Here is a 21,410-nt window from a genome sequence, read left to right as displayed (position 1 = left end):
CTTTACTGCTTCTACTACATCCCAGCCAAACACATTTCATCGATCAATTCATAATCCCTAGTTCACATCCACATGTATTAAGGGCAACATCCACCAGCACGTTCTCCCTGTGATGCTGCTGCTCTGTGCGCGCACATCAGTAAATGAATCACGTAGCACTAGAACAGCCCTTCTTCATGCGATCTTGCCAGACCTATTGGAGAAACCCCCCCAAGGCAAGATCTGTCACTGTTCACTCATTTGCTGGAAGACGATCAGAAACTATGTTAAATGCACCAAGAATTACACTGGAGTCTGTTATAAAGGCGTCGAGAGGATTCCGGTCAGATCTCACTGCGAAGGGAGCAGGTTTCAACAGTTGACGCGGAGAGAACTGAGCGCAGGAAAAGCGATTAATTTTGATTATCTGAAATCTTCCAGCACCCTTTTTTCGCGTTTTTTCTGGCAACGCTCAGCGGGGCAGTGCAGATGAGCATTGTCCGAATGAAGGATGCAAGAGCACTGGGTCCAATTGGACTGGATTATGGGATTACTGGACTGATTATAGGACAATCATCGGACAAAAGTCGCAGCCGTAGCTATAGATGCTCTTGAATGACGGGAACACAAAAGGTTTGGACAGGATAAACAGCTCTACATCCTGCTTTTATAGTAGGCTACTTTCTGGCATGGGCAGGCTGTATATGCCACACGAGCAGAACCCATATGCAACAGTGTGCCGCACAGGAGAAAAAGTAAATGCATTGTGAATGGTTAACATCGGACAATGCTGCATTTTGAACGGGCATGTCAGTATTTGCTGTAGCCTAGGTGTAGATGTCGCATGAGGGCAATGCGCTTTTGTAAGCTACGGTCTAACCTTCACCACAGAGATTCAAACGCTTTAACCTTGGATGCAGTAGGGAATATTAATACTTTATAGTCATCGATTATTCATTAAGTCCCTCCCGTGAGGAAAAACAAAGCATTTCCTGTACAATGTTGAATTTGATCTTTAATTCATGCATTAGGTGTCGTCGGGCGGTCATCTTTGTTTACAGAAAGAGTTCATCATAGCCGAACGTCATGTAAAAGAGGTTAAAATACACATTAAAAGGCAATAACCATTCACAAATCGATTTGATACCCAATTAGTGTGGGATCGGCGTCAACCACATGCCTGGTTTCGGTTTAGTCCTCTAGGTTTGCCGTAATCAACAGGTTGAAAGTCAACGAGGATTTTTTTCTTTCTGCCACTACCGCATATCCAGTTGAAGGGATGCGTCTCTCTGTACCCATTTTCTTTCTGCTGTGGGTTAAAGCCCTGACACTGAAAAATCTCAATTATTCTGTCCCCGAGGAGCAAGGACCTGGCACGGTTATAGGTAATATAGCAAAAGATGCCGGATATGGGACCATGGAGAGAGGGAAAAAATCTAACTTCAGAGTACTGGAGAATTCTGCACCACATCTGGTGGATGTTGACCCGGAGAGTGGACTAATCTTCACCAAACAAAGGATTGACAGGGAAACGTTATGTAGGCGCAACCCAAAGTGCCAGCTCTCTATGGAGGTGTTTGCCAATGACAAGGAAATATGCATGGTCAAGATTGATATACAGGACATAAATGACAACTCGCCCAGTTTTCCTTCAGATCATGTCAATATTGATATTTCAGAAAACGCAGCTGCTGGAACACGCTTCCCTCTCACTATTGCGCATGACTCAGATTCTGGAGAAAATGGGATAAAGACCTATCAGGTCACAAGAGATGATTACAATACCTTTTCTTTGGATTTAAAAGTCAGGGGTGATGGGACTATATATCCAGAGCTGGTGGTTCAGAGACCTCTGGATAGGGAGGATCAGAGTCATCACACCCTTCTCCTCACAGCAATTGATGGTGGGGAGTATCCGAGATCAGGCTCCATGCAAATCAATGTCAGGGTGACTGATTCAAATGACAATAGCCCGGTCTTTGAAAAATCCTCCTATGTGATTGAGATCCCAGAGAATTCACCTCCTGGAAAAGTACTCATAGATTTAAATGCCACTGACCAAGATGAGGGAAGCAACGGGCAGGTTGTCTATTCCTTCACTGGATATGCATCTGAGAGAATCCAAGATTTGTTCTCCATTGACCCCAATAGTGGCGTCATCAAGGTCCAGGGAGAAATTGACTATGAAGAGAATCCAATCATAGAGTTTGATGTACAGGCAAAGGATCTTGGGCCCAACCCGATACCGGGCCACTGTAAAATTACTGTCAAAGTGCTTGACAAAAATGACAACTCGCCAATAATAAGTTTTGTTTCTGTCCGGCAGGGAGCCATCAGCGAAGCAGCACCTCCAGAATCTGTCATAGCGCTGGTGAGAGTGACAGATAAAGATTCTGGTCGAAACGGTCAACTTCAGTGCAGGGTGCTGGGAAATGTACCTTTCAGACTGCAGGAAAACAATGATAATTTTTATACGCTGCTCACAGACAGACCTCTGGACAGGGAAATGAAAGATGAATACAATGTAACAATAGTGGCGAGAGACAATGGGATCCCTTCATTGAACTACACTAAGTCGTTTACTGTGAAAATTTTGGATGAGAATGACAATGCACCACGCTTTACAAAGACAGTGTATGTGCTACAGGTGCCTGAGAACAACATCCCAGGGGAGTATTTGGGATCCGTTCTTGCCCACGACCCAGATGTAGGTCGAAATGGAACAGTGTCATACTCCATTCTGCCGTCACATATAGGAGATGTTTCCGTGTACACCTATGTGTCTGTTAATCCCACCAATGGAGCCATATATGCCTCACGGTCTTTCAATTATGAGCAAACAAAGTCCTTTGAGTTCAAAGTCCAAGCTAAAGATGGAGGATCCCCTCACATGGAGAGCACTTCTACAGTCAGGGTCAATGTCCTTGACGTCAACGACAATCTCCCAGTTATTATTTTACCCCTTCTGCTAAATGATACAGCTGAAATCCCAGTACCTAGAAATGTTGGTATTGGATACATCGTGGCCACAGTGAAAGCAGTGGACCATGACCACGGAGAAAGTGGACATTTGACCTATGAGATCACGGAGGGAAACGACGACCACCTGTTTGAGATGGATCCGGTGGGAGGAGAGGTCAGAACTGCCCATGCTCTTTGGGAAGAGGTTGCCCCAGTGGTTGAGCTGGTGGTGAAGGTAACTGACCATGGCAAGCCCCCCTTATCTGCCGTGGCTAAGCTGATCATTAAGGCGAACACAGAAACGGCAGCGGGAGGGGGTTCCAGCGCGAGTGGGGAACAGCAGCACTGGGATGTATCCCTGCCCCTCATAGTTACCCTCTGCATTATCTCTGTCATGCTCTTAGCAGTCATGACCGCCATCGCTGTCAAGTCCAAGCATCAAGATAAGGAGACTGGGAATTATAACTGCCGCATGGCTGAGTACTCCAATCCTCCAGTGGGGAAAGGCAAAAAGAAAAGGATCAACAAGAGTGACATCATGCTGGTGCAGAGTGAGATGGAGGAGAGAGATTCTGCGAGCCGGATGAATGTGGTGAGCAGCCCTTCTCTCATCACTTCACCAATATGTTTTGACTACCAGAGCCCTCTGCCACTCACACTGCCCAGGTCAGAGGTCATGTACCTGAAAACTACCCCAAACAGCCTGACAGTTCCCAGGGCAGGCTGCCACTCCAGCTTTGCCGGGCTTAGCACAGACACTCCAGCGAATAGGATGTCAGTGATACAGGTAAGGAGGATGCTGCACTGTATTCTTTATCTGCCCTTTCTTCTTGCTTATCTGTGCCCGCTGCTTTACCATACAAATCTGACAAAAGAAAAGTAATGGACTGAAAAAAGGAAACTGTCACTGTGAACAGACATCATTATTATCACTTTTTCTTTTGCTGTTATGACACTATGAAATATTCTCTGCATGATATGGCCACTTAGTGTTGGTATGTATTCATGTGTTGTAAATGGCATTTCACTCAAGATCAAGAACTTTTTTCTATGCGTTTGTGGAGTCAGAATCATTTTAGAAACTGCTCCATTGTAAGTCTTCTCTTGCAAAATGGTACAGGTGGTGTGCATAATCAGAAAGTTCTCCCAGTTAGACATGCAAACAGTGTGAGTCTTGAACAAGGCTGCTGTGACCCTGCCAGATCCACTGCTATAGAGTGAAAACAAAACCCTGCCTGAAATGTGGGATTGGACAGGTGTTTGAGCAGATTGTCTGATCACATTACTGAACCAATGCGCACCAGACAGCTAGATGCACACAGCATAACCTTACAATCACATTTTTCGCTCCCCACAAATGTGGGCCAGATCCACCCATCCGCATCCAAAGTTGGCATGATAAGGCCATTAATAGGGTCCGGCCTTGCCTTGCAGAGATGGCGGGGTTGTATACACGAGCCAGCTAACATGCTAATTTGACAGCATGGGCTTGTAGTGCTGTTTAGCACAGCACAATTATCTGTTGTAAACGATGTAAATATCTAGGACAGTCTCACCGACAGTCTCATTTGGAGATGATAACACAGATGACAAGGCCTGGCACTGTCACCAGTCACTAGGGTATGTGGGTGTGATCAACACAAACACATTATTCTCAAGATAGGAGGAAAAGGATGCTGATGACAGTAGCTAATGCTTTACTCCTTTGCCTTGCCAAGGAGGCACATATGGTCACAATGGAGATTTGTCTTATCATGCCGTCATTACTGGCAAGTGCTCTATGGCTTTCATTGACATTGTTCAGGTGCTATAATGAAAATATAAGAATCTGACAACCAGACGAGAATATTCTCAATCTCATGTTACTCTATTACGCTATTGTTGACAATTGCATGAAATTTTAACATGTCCAATGCAAAATATTATTTTCCTTTCATTTCAAGACGGAAAATTTCCCCTCAGAGCCCAATTATGCTGGCAGCAGGCAGCCATTTGTTCAAAGGTAAGAGCTCTATCCAAAAGCTTCCTGACCAGTGCATTTAGCTTCTTCATCTTTGTATCTAGCCTGACTATGGCTGAAATTGGAGCGCTCACGCAGAGGTAATGGCAAGTTATGTTTTTTTCTCTCTTTCTATTCTGCTGCAGCTCAACATTTAAGGATGCAGAACGAGCAAGCCTCCGAGACAGTGGCCATGGTGATAGTGACCAGGCTGATAGTGACCAGGATACTAATAAAGGCTCACACTGCGACACGTCTGCTAGGGAGGTCCTCAAGATGAAAGCAACAGCAGTTAATGGCCAGCCTTTTGAGCAGGGTGAGTGGATACACTCTGTTCCTGACATCTTGAAGATGCCTAACTGACTCTTGTACCAGACATTGTTTATACTCAATGCCCCGAGAACATACATTCAGCCCGCTGGTGTTTGCTGTTAGTGGAGGTCCACCAGCCTCTGGGTAAACCAATGCAAACAAATATTCAACAATATTCAAGAGGTAAATCCACACTGTTATTACATGCGGTAATGCTACTTTGTACCCCTTTACATTGTAGACAGCCTGTGCTGTGCTCCAAAGATGACATGAAGGCACCAGGGTGGAAGGTAGATGGTAGTTTAAAAGGATAAAAGAGCCCATTGGCTGAAGGTAGAATGTTCAAACATCTCCTGTCTTATTTTGACATCAAACAAACTCATATGCATGGCAAAGTGTATCTCCGTCGGTGTCTCTTTTGATCACGTCATTATTTGAACACAGATTCGCTGCATGCATGTCTTCAATAACACGACAGAGACAAGAGAGCATGATAGACACTTGCAGCGCAAAATGACAGGTATTTCTGGTGCAACTTGACGGAGTGTTTCCACCTTTTGCTTGGAAAGATTTTCTCAGTTATTATCAGTTTTGCTGTGGTTACACAGTTTTGAGAGGAGCTTTGCTTAACAACTGAAAATAGAAATGTTAAATTTCATTTCAAAAATCTGAAACGATATGCACTGCCAGGAGTATAATCATAGATGATTGTCAATCTGTTGCAACCTGGCTGACCTGATAGCGACTGATATATTTAGCTATTGTGGATATAAACTGAAAATATGAAAGCAACTCTCACTGGTAAGATAAAATATAGTGGGGGGCTTGACTGAGATGGCGATGTTTCTCATTTCCTTGTGTGAGCCTTGGAAGAGAATGGCTCTGGTCATCGGGTCCCTATGCAGTACTTTCCACACCATTTACATTGCTATGAACTGTTTGTTTGTGGCATGCTCAGGAGGGCAGAGATGGAAACACTCTTGCGGCTGCCAGAAGAATGTGTGAATCTCTCTCAATCTATCTATCTCACTTTTATGTGTATGTGTGTGTGTTTGTGTTTGTGTTTGCGTGTGCGTGTGCATGTGTGTGTGTGTGTGTGTGTGTGTGTGTGTGCTATGAGGAATTATGGCAGACCAAACTTGACTCTGTGGGAGGTGTAAATTCAATCACTTTTTTTTTTTTTTGCAGCACATTTCTGAATCTGATTCAGAGTTCTAAGGCCAATCAAATGGACAGATATTGAAAGAGATGTTTTGTACATGCAAGACTGAATATTAACATGTGCAGTGCTGACGTTTGCTAGGTAGGAATGTCAGTCAATTTATAGACCAGCATTTCTAAGATAAGAGAAATACCAAAAAAAGCGGGGCAATGCATTTAATATTAATACGTTGTGCTAATGCATTTCCTGTTTCAATGTAAAAAAACTGTAGTTAAAAAGCAAAGCTAATGGTTGGATTAAATGGTGATCTCTCTTGAGGTTGGTCAGTTGAACATTAAATGGTGTCACTGTCTGCTGACTACAAAATGGAAGATCTACATTATGCACTGTGCCTTAGACCTGATCACACAAAAACATCACCCTCCAACCCACACACTCCTTCTGTCTCTCACTTACACACACACACACACACACACACACACACATACACGCAAACACATACAGGTACATTTATTGAACAACAAAGCCACTGTTTTGCAGATTCTGACAAGATAGCGCTATTATCCAAAATGGAGACACCACAGAATTTTTGTTCCAAATGCACCAACACAAAAGCTTGTGGGTTAAGTAGTATTGCTTTTATGTCTTTACCTTTACCATCCCTCTAGTCTCCTGGCTGCTTTGATACAGGTAATATATGCACCTGTGCAGCTTCCACTATCATGCACTCTGAATATTTATTCACTCTCACAGCAACCAGATGCACAGTGGGTATGTTGCTCAGCTTTCTCTGATTCTATTTATAATGGGCAGGCGGTTTCTTTGTTTTTGAGAACATGTTATCGAGCCATTCACAGTCCCCTATAAGATCACAGCTACTTTGTCATGATTCTATTATGTGACTATGTAAATGCAGTGGACTATATAAAGCTATTGTATAACTCTGTAATTTTAGAGCTATTATTTAACAAATTTATATTCAGTGATGGAATGAAAAATGGAAATGGAAAGCCAATGACAGGCACAATAGATGAAAGCACCCTCACTTCCTCACCCTCTTCCCTCTGCATTTTTAAAAAATAATATAAATTATAAAGCAACTAACAGTACTGGGATCTTTTTCCCCCCCAAATTGTTATATGTACTTAATAGCATTTTTATACATTGTGTTATACAAAACCTATAGCGTGCGATCATTAATGTGTGATTATGACAGTCTTCATCTCTTGTAAGCATTACGAATTAAATGTTATGTAAACATGCAGACATGATCCTTAATTTGCTTCTGGTTATATAGGGAGACAAATAGCACAATGGCAGAAAAAAAACATACTGCATTTTTGCTGAACCTTCTAAGCACATACATCCCTTTGCATCAGCATCATCTGCTAGCTCCTCTGCAGTGGTGATAGGTACCATGGAAATGAATTCAGCATATCCCTGCTTCTCCTTGCTTATGCTTATTGTTCTGGCCTCGTGTATCTGTGCCTAAAAAATACTTTTTTCTACGGTGCCAGAAGAAAGACAGAGAAACACAAATGCACGGGGCACGCAACTGTAATCTGAGGTGTACATGCTTCAAAGCGTAGCACTTATAACATGCAGGATCTGTGTTGCGGTTTTGCCAAATCAAAGCCATCATTTAGTTCTTCCTTTTGATGTAAAATGCATTTTGAATTGAAATGCGTATTTTCTCTTGATCTTAGTCTTGACAAAGATAGCACCAGAATGGGTTATGCTGAGAGTGCGACAATGAAAGTTCACATAATATGTAACATGACATTGGAAAAAAAGTCACAGTATGCAGCCAAGAAATGAAATTTGTTTCAGAAATCTCTGAGTAAATATGGCTTGTCCAAACTTGTAGTTGTTTGTAAATAGGCACAGTTGTGGTTTTGCTGCACCACAAACAATGCATTATTAAAAATAGACTTTACTACTGCTTTCCTGCAGACTTTACTTTACATGCATGCTTCTCTGTGGGTTAGCTAGCACATGACCTGCTCAATTTAATTTATTAAAAAGCACAATATATCTAAATATGTATATTTATTGTGATTTAATTTTGTTTGTCACCCTTTAACCAACTTAATTTATACCACATACAAGACATTCTCACGTTTATTTCATTTCAATCGCCTACATTTAACCAGTTTTTCAAGAGAGACCCGGCCAAGAAGGCAACATAAAAACATTGTTACAACAATAAACACAACATATAGCTGCAATGATCAGGGTCCAAACTGACTGGGAGCATTCGGGTGCTTGCTTTTTATTTATTGACAAGAAGCAGAACTCTTGATTTTCTTTAAAAATATATATCATGGTCTTCACAATATGCTGATGCTCTGTTGAGGTATATAAATCTACTTTTAGAAACATTCAATGTAGCTTACAACCTTCAGTGAAGACGTGTTTCGTACAAAATTGATTGGCTTGTATAACTGAAACAGACTGACATATCGACATTTCTTTAACAACTTAAGATCAGTGACGTCTGTAGATGATTCTGGCTTGGGACAATTGGCCCAGTGGCTTCTGACTAGGTGTTGGAAATAGGATGTTGAGAACATTTTTATAGTAGAAGATCAGATAAAGGTGACTTGAGACCTTAAAATAATGAAAGAATTTTGACTCTAGGTCAAACTGTTTTCGAGATAATTGTGAAAATGTAATCTTGATTATTACATCGTCACCTTGAGGTCAGTGAGTGTCATTATATGTGCCTGAGGAGTGGTTGGAATTTGCAGCCTACCATAGATCTGTGTTTCTAGGTCTTACATTTTCTGCTGCACAAACACTTTCAACTGAGTAAAATAATAATAATAAGAAATAATCACGTGGTCCAAGCACAATATGCAATCTTCGACCTCATAACCTCAATGACCACTTGAAAACACACCACATGCATGAATTGCCACATTTTTGGCAATAAGACTCAGCCGCCTGGGGATTTCAACCATGGACCTTTGTATCCCCAGAGAAGGTGACTTACTGACTGCCCCACTGGGGAGATGTGGTTTCCACACACTTTCTCACAAACTGAGGCAATGATATCGCACGTGCAAAACAGGGGTCTTTTTGTCTGTTTGAACTTAAAATGCTTACAACAGTCGAAATGTTGGTGATAAAATTATGAAATAGAAAATGTTGTGCATGCATTACTTATTACAGTAAGACATTTAATGTCACTGCGGACTCATTGTTTGAGATATCTGAACACCGTTTGAAACATGTGATATCACGTATCCAACGTATGCCTGTGTCAATTTTTGTATCCTTTGATTCATTTTCATATTTTGAAAAAATATAGAGTGATGGACTCAGGAACTGGCCATCCGTTGCAGTGAGCAAACTTCTGTCACACATCAGTGGATGTGCTGAAAAAATGTCAGCTCTGTAGGACGTAAGGGTGATTTATTTTGATTTATTGAAGTCTGGAATGTGAAATGTCTAGAAAAACTTTGTTGTAATAAGCCATGCCCACTTTAATCAATTTTATACATCAACTGAGTCATGACCCTAGATCATTCAAATCAAATTTCGTACAAATCCATGCAGCCGTTTTTGAGATAGAAACTTTTTTCCATTTGTGTCGCCCCCTAGAGGTGAAGTGCAATGCAATTCAAAATGTAAGCATTCATGAGTTATTGCAAATTTTATATATAGCCTATTTAGGTAAAAATTGACTTGCTAGTATAATTCAAATGGATTGACATATTGAAATTTATTTAACAATTTAAGATCATAGAGTAGTCCCCGATTAAGCTTAGAAAAAACTGTCCCAGCGGTTTTTGACTAGATGTCAAAAGAAGGATGTTAAGAAAATTGAGAAAATGTTGCATAATCTGATATTGTTTGAGCAAAGATACAATTACCTTAAAAGATTAAAAGGTTGGAAGAATTTTGACTCTAGGCCAAGCCGTTTTTGAGATAATTGTAAAAATGTAAACTTGATTACTACAGCTCCACCTTTAGGTCAGTGATTGTCATTTTTTGTGCGTTTTATGAGTAGTGGGTGGAATTTGCAACCATGCACCTGCCAATGTTTTGGTGTTTCTAGGTCTTATGGTTGTTGCTGCACTTACACTTTTAGCGGAGAAAAATAATGATAAGAAGAATGAGAACAAAAACAATAGGGCTCCAGTGAATGAATTGTTTATCTGTTTCATGTCATTGACATTTTGCCACTTTTATTTGAATAAATAAGCACAATTCATATATCATTTCTTTTTTTATTTAAAGACACTAAAAAAGGCTGGTCCAAGGTTTAGAACGGTATGTCAAATTAGTATCTGTTGTGTTATTGGTCACTGAGGGTGAAACCTTTGTGAACATTCTTTATGCATACCAAATAAGGTGGATAGTGTGCACAGCGAACCAAAGTACGGTACAGGTGCAGAACAAAAATCAGCATACAAAGGAAAAAGAGAGGTTTTCCACATAGTGAAATTAGCAGTCTCTCCAAAATAATTATCAATGCAACTTTTAGACCGAAAAGATGAGAACTGTGAGAACGCTTTCTCAGGCAAACACCATCCACAAAAAATGATAGCTAGCTGTAATTAGTTCACATGAGAAAATGGTCAAAATGGTCAAATGACAACCATTAACCTAAAACAATTTACTACGCACATAAAAACACATAATGTACTAAAGAAATTACTGTAGCCAATAAAAGACAAAGGATACTTTTACAGATTTTTGCAAAAAAATTTATAAATTAGAAAACGCCTTTTCCTTTAACAATCCTAATGTATGCATTCTTTATTAAATCTCTAAAACAGCTACGGTGTAAAATTAACAGCCCCATTTAACACGTAAAATATCCATCTAGTCATAGCAGAATTAACAGTTCCATTTTGTTCTATGGCTGCAAATGTGTGCATGTGTGTGGGTGTGGGTGTTCATGGACTTGAGCAGCAGGATGCGATGGTGGTGGCATGTACTTTGCAAATGAGCTTGTGCTGCTTGTATGGCACATGGTGATGCTTTTCACATCTCTTTGAGGTTGTGGAGCAGGTATCTTTTTTTTGTGTGTGCTTGTTTGAACTTCCCCCTCGCATTTGTGCATCCTCCAGCAACCTGGCCGAGGCTGGTGTGCGAGGAAGGTACTGTTGCCTTTGAACAATAGGATCTCCCCACCTTTTCCACTGTAGGAAGAGCCTCGTCATGTGGTGCTTCCCCCTTGTTCTAGGCTGATATTCTCCTCACCAGGACCAGGACTAAAAATGAAATCAAGTTCCTTATTCACAGTTAGTCACTTGCTCATTGTCTTTGATATCACCAAATGGCATGTGAGCAAGCTAGAGAAGCCTTATTTATAGACCAAAGTTATGAGAGCTGATCAGTGTAGTGTCAGGCCATCTTGTGATTGGATGAAATATTAATAAAAAACAGGTTTCATGCTTTGGTTGAAACCTTTGGTTCCCTTGGGAGGAGAAGACAGATTTTTGAGATGCTAAGTGTTAATATGTGACTGTATCCAGACTTGATGCGACGTGTTAATGTGTGACTGTATCCAGATGTGAGAATGTTTTATAAAAGGAACATATGGTTTCTGTGAAGAGGGGGAGATTTTGCAGATGCAGTGCGAGTTGTCTGTATGTATTTGTCTTTGTGTGTTTGGCTGGCTCATTCATTAATTTCTTTCAGTCTGAGATTTTTGACAGAAAACACAATTTACAAAACCTAAATAAATAACTAAATTCTGATTGATTGTCTGATCTTTATTTTAATTTGATTGAATATCTGGCATGAAGGATGTCATTACAACATCATGGCGATTGCAGCAAAGAAATCACATTCATTAGAGTAAAGTTAAGTCAGTCATCACACCAACAGGAAGATTAAATTTACACTTTTACAAATTGTTGTTTCATTTTCATGTATAACAAATGAAAGAAAACTGTCAATTACTACCAATTTACAAAGATATGTTTGACATTTCGCTGTATGCCTCTACGTGCAAAATACCTCGATGCATCATTGTCAAATTTATTTGGATAGGGTAGTGTAATGGCTAAAGAAAAATGACACACACCATGAAAATTGGCTCATTCTATGATTCACTCTTGGTGCATATTTCATGTCTACCTGGGTTAGATGTGTTGTGAAATGTAAGAGACTTGAGTTGCGACACAAAGACAGAGTCTTACCCATAGATCCACCTTTTACTACTGGCCCTAGCTTCAGCTAATGCAGCTGCACCTATTACAGTCATGGAATAATCAGGGGACCACTTCACCAACATGAATGCATCAACATGCATCAAGTGACGACCACATTTCAATTTGAAAATCTACTGTTACTGCCACTGAGGTATACTTACAATGTAAACTATATTTAAAGATCATTGTTTTTCAGTGTTGCCAATTTTCACCAAAACTTTTTAAAGAAGCATCATCTTAATTTTCACTTTCTCCACACAAAAAGAGTTGTGACCACCATTACCTATTGTGGCAAGGGCAGGTCATAATATGCATCCACTAATAACAAGTGAAATGAAAAATGGGAGGGAAATGCAAATGAGCTGCTGAGAGCACACCAGTCTCTCAAGGTAATTAGAAAAATTACTAAAGGTCAAACTAATGAGTGTTTGTGCTACAAATAGTATTTCCAAAATCCAATTTCGCCTTGGTTTTTAATTTTAGATATTGAACTGATTTTCACCCACTTTTTGAACATCCAAAATGAATATTGACTAAATTCCCATCTATAAATAGTTTTTTTTGGAAAAGCACAAAAATTCAAATAATGAGCCATAACAGTATTAAAACTAACAGTATTCAAACTACAGACTTTCTCACCACTTTCTGATCAGAAATGGCTACTATCACTGCTTATGCAAATTCCACAGTTGTTTTTCTGTTTAGTCCACACAAGCAGATTAAGCTGGAAACGAAAAACACATCACTTCCTCTGCACCAGATGATATTTTCCTGGAAACACCCACATACGTTGTTGAGAATAGCAGAAGGAAAAGGTTTTATGGATTGGCTGAATCACTATTTTGCAACATTAACCATCAAAAGAAAAAAGGCAAAATTAACTTTTTGGGGTGGGTATGACATTGTTATTTTATGGTTGAAGTGTGGGTGATTACTAGAATAGAAAATGCTGTAATAACATTGCTAAATTTGAACTAGTGTTGCAACAGGCGGCTGGTTCTTATTTTATTCTGGAAAAATCTAGTGATGCATACTAAATAACGTATCAGGCAAAGATATTATACTTAGTAAGAATAGTATTGGAATTTGTGTTTGTTGGAGTGTTTTATTGTTGCTGCTCATACTTCAGAATGTCATCTACATTTTCTTCTAGGTTGTTTTTTCTTACTCCAGCAGGGTCCAATAACAAATGTTTAACTGTTTTTGCAGAGCAAGACAAATCAGTCCACTGCACCGATGAATGTCGTGCACTGGGACATTCTGACAGATGCTGGATGCCAAAGTTACGGGTAGGAAGCCAAGCAGACAGCGCCGATAATCGCACCAACCTTTTCATCCCTGTGGGAATAGATGCCATGGTAGAGACAGAGATTTATGGCACCATCAGCTGCAGCAGCAGAAAAACCCTCAGCACGTTTGGAAAGGAACAGCGGGACAGTACAATCCTTGTGGCCAATGTCAAACCTTACTTCAAATCGCAGCATGCACTAAGCCCACCGCTACAGGAGAGTCCATCTGCGTCCAGTAGTCCCACCAAAAGTAGTATGCCCCTGGACTTGGCCAACCAAGAGTCCAAAGAAGAGAGAGAGGGGGGTTCAGACAGCAGTGCCTACGGCCCTCCAGATGGCCAGTGCTCCCCACTGCACACTGAATTGGAGGAGCCCTCCTACCTGACCTGCGAGCTCAGGTCTAAGTCCCTGTCAAGCAGTCTCATTCACAGCTCTGTCATCAGCCAGGAGTGTGGGGGATCAGATTGTGCTCTCGACCCGCGGGACTCTGGTAACTGACAGGTCAGATGATCCCACTTGCTCTCACCTGCCAGGGGTGTGATGATGATATCACAGATTAATGACCAAGAGGTGATTTATTTTGACCCACAGAGGTGTCCAGACACGCATTGTATAACCAAAAACCATCTGCTTTGTATGTTTTTTGAGTTTGTGACTTGTTGTGTTTAGGTGAAATATGTGTCCTTGACTGCTGTGAAGGTTTGGGGGGGGATCAGCACTTACCTGACTTCAAGTGTTTTCATGGTGTACTGTACCTGTCAATTTAGATGTCTGTATTTTACACATTTCAAGCTCCAATTTTGTGAGGCTGTTGAGCAAATTGCTACTGTTAAGCTATTGAGTCCTGTCTGCTTTTGTACAGTGAAGCTTTCTGTCTCCATTTAGTGTATAAGGAACATCTCTTTGAATATTACAGGAAACTGAAATACATATCAGTGATAAAATACAAAAGTGAAGTGTCTTATGAACTGTTAATGGTGGTGCAACAGGGATCGTCCCTTTTCATAAAACCATTTGAGGTTCCTATAACAGTTTTTTAAGAATGTATTTGTAATTTTATTGTTGTCTTCTCTGCAGTTTATGTGAAAATAAGCTGAGCTTACACGTGAATGTGGGCCACTGTACTTGTTGTGTATTTTATTAAATTTGTATACACTGTGTGCATGGAAGGCAATTATTTTCGACTGGTGACACATTCTGAAGCTGTCGTGTTTTTATGTGAGAGAAGTGCATTTATGTCTACATGGTGCTTAATATGTGTTAATGACTAAAAAGCACTAGCGACTCTGCAAATGTGCCAAATTCAGCTATACACTGTATACCAGCACATGTTATCTAGCAGTAGTCTAGATCCTAGTAAGGACAGCTTCAAAAGAAAATCACAATCAACATTTTACACAGCTATTTACATTTAAAATCTCCAATAAAAACATGCACTGTGTATTAGTGCACCCAACAGAAGATGAGTTGACTTCCTATGCTCAATGCTTATATTAAAAGTATGCATCATAAGGTGGTGATGAAAACCCTGCTCATGTTTTTGTGCTCATACTCAAATTCAAAGTCATCAGAGCTGTTGTCAGTTAAAGTCTTCTTGTTATTATTGTTTTATTTATGAATGTGTCTGGCAAATGACGAGACATGAATCTAACAAAAATGTTAAGTTAACATTCAGCTGGAACTGGCAGTTACAAGAAACGAATTCTTTGATTAGATCAAAATAAATTTTTAATGATCCCTGTGGGGGAAAGTGGGTCATTGCATTAGCAAAGGATTGAACAAACAGTTCATTAAAGGTTAAGTAAAAAGTATACATATACAGCATCATCACTGAAGATATTTCAAGGTTAGGAGACATTGGAGTGGAGTTTAATATCTAAATTTTCAAAGTCTTTTCACTGAGAGCACAAAATGTCCATCCTTTTGTCTCCTCCTTTCACAAAAGTGTTACAAAAGCCTGTGCACAAATTTGCTGTTTATATGCATTGTGCGCTATTTACTATTCAGTGAAATGCAGAAAGGGTAGGTGTAGTGACAGAAGGCCACGGTCCACAGACATATTAGAACAGCCTCAACCACTGCAATCCATCCATTTGCTCATTTCTTTCCAAACACAACCTGTTTTTTTAAACGTGACTGCTCCTTATTCATTCAAGCAGAAGACAGTGACATAAATGCCACCGTGACCAGAGTAATACTATTTAGAAAACCTGGAGCATATCAACTACATCTGCTTGACATAGTCTGTATAGAAAGTATGGATGTATGTTTACCAAGATAGATCACTGAACTTAAGAATCCTGGAAATATAGAAATGTTTTCCATTTTTCATCTGCAAAACAATCACACAAAAGCCTCCTTTTTCTTTTTACTTAGTTTAGTTCAGTTTCTCCATCTGGAGACACTGACTTTTGTACCTCGGCTTGGTGAGCGGTTTGAGAATGCCTTGTTTTCCGTGAGCTCTGGATAACAGAATCCTGTCATCTACTGAGAGCTTACTATAAGTACGACTCAGTTTCTCCTCAGGGAAAACACATTAATTTGGATTTTGATTTGCATTTGTTTTGGTGCTGGTATTGACACAATTCCAGACCTAGATGTCTCATCTCAGCAGGCAGCTCTGATGAGCTCATCTGCATAAGTTGAAATACTCTTTGAGAGGAAGATTGCGTGGGTCACAGCAACTCATCCCATTGAAATACAGACAGAAACATCACATCATTTTATCTGTATCAGTCCCAGGGTTTCAGAACACGAGGGATGAAGACAGGTGAGCAGAATGTCAAGTAGAAAAGGGTTGAACCATTTGCTGCGACACTTACTCCTCCATTTTTAAAAAACTATATAATTGTTTTACATCGGAAGGATGTAAAACAGGTTAAACTTCCACTTTTACTGTAATTATGCAATATTAGCTCAGAAGCAAACCCTTTCTTAATTAACACTGTACTACACTACAGCTGTGTGACAAAAAAGTGCTATGTTTCTGAGGGGAGCTGAATGCAGATTAAGGACTAGCATGCAGTGTTGGATGAATATGACTTGTCTCTCAGAATGATTACAGTCACAGTGAAAGGGAATTACAGACAATGAAACTGATCTGTGTAATACCTCCATTCTTCTACATTTTACATACACAAATGATCTATTCAGATGAAAATGGAATGAGCAGTGTACCATTCAGTTGTGAAAAATTGACATGCTCACCCTGAGTACTTAAGCTTTTAATTCAATAATTCAATAACACAGCCGATTAAGAGCTTGTCTACCACCTCCACCAAATGCTATGGGAGATGGTTCCACTTGGCTAAGAACTGTTGGTGGGGAAACAACAGTGAACACAACACATAAACAATATTGAGAGAGTAGTTTTCATTTTAACTGAGAGATGCCACTGAACACAGAGAGCATGCCTTGAGGGCAAAATTATTAAAATGCTGCTGCTCCTAGGTTTATTTGCATATTTGTTTTAAACGTACAAAACAAACTTCCACATAAATAGAGAACTGTACCCAATTAGATCATGTAAATGTGACGCCTCTGAATTTAATGCTAAGGAGGTGTTACTTTGAGAATCACTTTGTATAATACACACTAAATTCATTCATTCAGTAATTCATTAAGGCATGAATTCATTTTTAATGAATGAATGTAATGTGCGCTACAAACACTCACTGGTGTAAACGTTTGTCGCATTCCTCTTTCACCAAAATTGTCAAAATGCTTTGCTATAACATGATGCAAAAGATGAGACTACTATGTTTTATACGTATCAGTTTTTTGTCATTTTCATTTAATTTGGGATCAAATAAACTAAATTGTTCAAATATGCTTTTTCTTTTTCTTCCCAGGAGTCAGATGAGAAGATTGATACCACTCTTATATGAAGCTATAGCCACCAACTGGTTAGCTTAGCTTAGCATAAAGACTGGAAACATGGGAAAACAGCCGGTCTCCACCTTCCAGCAACTCTTAAATTTACAAATTAACATGTTAAATTGTGTTTGTTTAATCAGCACAAAAACAGAGGTGTAAAAAAGTGGCTGTGATTTCACCAGTCTATGTGTAGACAGAGTCAGGCTAGCTGTTTCCTGTGTTTCTTTATACTATTCCAAGCTAATCAGCCAGGCGTAACATCATGTGCACAGACATGAAAGTATCAATCTTCTCACACCTAAAAAACAGTTTTCCCAAAATATCAAACTATTCTTTTTGATATTAGACTCAGACCACAGTGCACAGAGTCACAACATTTATCAACAGATTTCATTAAGCGAATTGTGAGCTCAAACCTTATTAGATCACCATCAAAATTCCAGAGAAATATTGAGGATCATGTTGCTCTGTGATACTGAAATATAGCCTATGGACAGTCTGTTTAAGCTTCACATCCTTGTGCATTGGTGGAAGCTTAGAAAAGCTTTCTTTAGAAAGAAAGAGATAGAGCTGTTACAATGACTAAACTAAGTGTACACCGGTCAAAGCAGGTGATTGTGAAAACCTCAGTAGTTAACCAAATTGATTAATGTGTTGATAAATTTTTACCGAGCATAGTGATATGGAAATAAATGTAAATGCCAGCTTTCACTATTCAGTAATGATTTCCTTCATTTGGTTTCAAAGTAACACTGTAAAATATGCATGTGTGGAAGCAACTACACTTTCACAATTCATTTTCCCTTTGTGACTCTTGACAGACTTGACAGGGCAGTCTGGGAGGCTTTTGCAAAACACTGTCCTTTAAACATTGTTCTGCTCCCGTTCTTAGAGGAGTATGACACTGTTGACTGCATTTAGCTTTCATTCAGACCCACAGGAATTAACACCCCTTTTATTGACCCCGTCTGACAGAAAATTCCAGACTACACAGCCGTTTCATTTTTAGTGCTTCCTACAAAGGTGTTACTTATGGCATTCTCCTCTGGGAGGGGTTCAAATGCACGCCAATATGTCAATCATGATTAATGTTTAACGACAAGAAAGGATATAGCATGAGGGAGTGATCCGGCAGGACTTCATACAGGTTTCACTATGTGTTACTGGGTCATGACACACTTTCCTCACTTTGAATTGGGCAAAAATAGTCCTCTACACGCCTTTTAGTGACAAAGTGGGCCAATATCTGCATAAAGTGGAAAATCTAATGCGCTCTGTCATGTGCTCAAAAGTCCCGAGTCTAAAAAGCTTCACCCTTTAAGTGCTTTGTCTGCCATCACAAATAAGATGGAAATTTTAAAGGTGAGACCGAGAGAGAAAGGGCACACTAGACAGACAGAGACACAGTATAGAAACATGCCCAGCCTTTTAGAATCGATAGACAGTTTATTGAATCAATACACAGTTTGATGTAGTGCGAAACCTGTCTGTCTGACAAAAATGGTAGATGTTGAATAGAATGGCCCAATTAAGTGTCATGCAGGCACCATACTTGAGGTTTTCAGGGACAGCAGGCCTGTACATTGTTTAGCTATTTGACTCTTAGAGGGTAATTGTAAAGGTGACCATGTTACAAATCTTCTGTATAGAGCTCATTGAATGATAAGTTTTACATTTTCTATAGCCTTCATAGCTGTTAAAGAGCAGAATGCTAATAACATTTACTGTGAGTTAGCTCTGCAGTTAATGCAGCCACCTTGGTTAGAAGTTGTTAGTATGGCTTTTTTTAAGTTTGCATTCATAAGCACATTAACTACATAAGTATTTAGGTTCTAATTCCTATAGGTGAGCTGCACAGTGGTGCAGTGATTATCACTTTTGCCTCACAGCAAGAAGGTCGTTCAAACCCCGGTTGCCCCGGCCTTTCTGTGTGGAGTTTGCATGTTCTCCCCGTGTCCGCGTGGGTTCTCTCCGGGTGCTCCGGCTTCCTCCCACCATCCAAAGACATGCAGGATAGGTTAATTGGTGTCTCTAAATTGTCCTTAGGTGTGAATGTGAGTGTGAGTGGTTGTTTGTCTATGTGTGGCTCTGCGGTGTACCCCGCCTTTCGCCCAATGTCAGCTGGGATTGGCTCCAGCCCCCCGCAACCCTTCACGCAGGATAAGCGGTTGACAATGGATGGATGGATTCCTATAGGCAGCCAGTGATTTCTATCCATTTCAATGCATTTTCCATATCAACTTGCAGAGAGCTTTGACATAAGTGATATATAGTGTCACAATGCCCATTTATTTACTTTTTTGTCAGTTACTCATCATTGTGCTGTCCTGCTGTTGTGACTGTATAACGCCTCTTCAAAAACACTTATTGATAAGAGCCACCTCTCAAAAACATTCCATTTGTGAACAAGATTGTCAGAAAATCAAACTCATAAGACAAAAAAATAAGCAAACATGGATGTTGTGAAAAGGATAATGTAAAGTTGTTTTTTCTTGCCGTTAAAAGGCTGCTGTTGTGCAGCAGTTCCACTGACATTAAAGCCCTGCATGGTCCACCCAGGTGTTTTTTTTTTCTTGATTTGGCTGACTAAACCTAGCCTGAGGACTGTGTGGGTGTGTAAAGATGAGTGCTCAACCAACATCTCCCTCACTCTACTGTATTTAATTGCACCTGTTAGGGTCAGTGAATTTACACTTTTATGATTATTAGTACACAGAGTTTGGGGACCTCACATAATTCCCAGCAGAAGTCTGCCTGTACAGAGCCTTTAAGTCTGGTATGTCAGAGAAACATATATATATTTATATATGTATGTTTTGTATGTATATACACACACAAAAACATACAGCAATTAAGTATAAGTAAAGTATAAGTTCACTTGAATGGATTATATGTCTCAGACAAGCTTCATATTTTATACAAAATATAGGCAAATTGTAGATGTGTCAGTACTGTTATGGGTAAATGAACAAACACTAATAATTTATCATTTCAATAATTGTTTTGATATTAGGTTTTCAGCCCCTCAAATAGCACTGAAATTCAAATTATTCCTGAGTTGCCTTTTCTTCCATTGTCCTTTAGATTCTGCCCTGTAACACACAGGTTTCTGCAGTGCAGTGTTTGCAGTAACTGGCTATTTTGATTTGTTTATAGTCACTCTGTTTAAACATGCTACACATGGATTTTTTGTGGTGCATTATAATTCTTTAGGAGGAATGTTTATGTTGGATGAGTAAGCCACAGTTTCATCATTACACTACAGCTCAGTCAATAAAGCATTAAACATGTCACACTGTGACTAAAAGGAAGTTTTGTGGATCATCTGTTGGTTGCAAATTAGCAGTTTCTAACAGCAATAGACGTTCAAGGTTCAATGGCTGCAGCATCTAATAGACAGGGAAATCCCAAATGTAGTGACGGGGATCTCTCACACACCAGCACATTTTTGCACACAGATAATCTGGCTATTAGCCACACCCTGGTTAGGGTGCGTAGGTTAAGCTGTTTTCATGAAACTTTGATACCCCACTCAAATGAGAAGCACTGTCATCATTACTAAAGAGGATATTTAAGAGAATATCCTTATCCACCTATCACCCAAAGATAGATCAGTCCGTTGGCATAAAAGTATGAAAAGCAGCTGCCAGCTACCCCCCCCG

General features: G+C 39.8%; 1 protein-coding gene across 1 annotated transcript; it reads left to right on the top strand.

The window, feature by feature from the left end:
• The first annotated feature begins 1,235 nt into the window (after positions 1 to 1,235).
• LOC123973814 (protocadherin-17-like) lies at positions 1,236 to 14,885 on the top strand. The gene is made up of 4 exons (XM_046054135.1): positions 1,236 to 3,727; positions 4,884 to 4,942; positions 5,086 to 5,255; positions 13,793 to 14,885. Exons 1-4 carry the CDS (start codon positions 1,259 to 1,261, stop codon positions 14,368 to 14,370), a joined length of 3,276 nt encoding a protein of 1,091 aa, XP_045910091.1. The 5' UTR covers positions 1,236 to 1,258; the 3' UTR covers positions 14,371 to 14,885.
• The last annotated feature ends 6,525 nt before the right edge of the window (positions 14,886 to 21,410 follow it).

The sequence above is a fragment of the Micropterus dolomieu genome, linkage group LG07 (assembly GCF_021292245.1).
Source record: "Micropterus dolomieu isolate WLL.071019.BEF.003 ecotype Adirondacks linkage group LG07, ASM2129224v1, whole genome shotgun sequence".
NCBI lineage: Eukaryota > Metazoa > Chordata > Actinopteri > Centrarchiformes > Centrarchidae > Micropterus > Micropterus dolomieu.
This window is presented reverse-complemented; position numbering and strand designations above follow the sequence as displayed.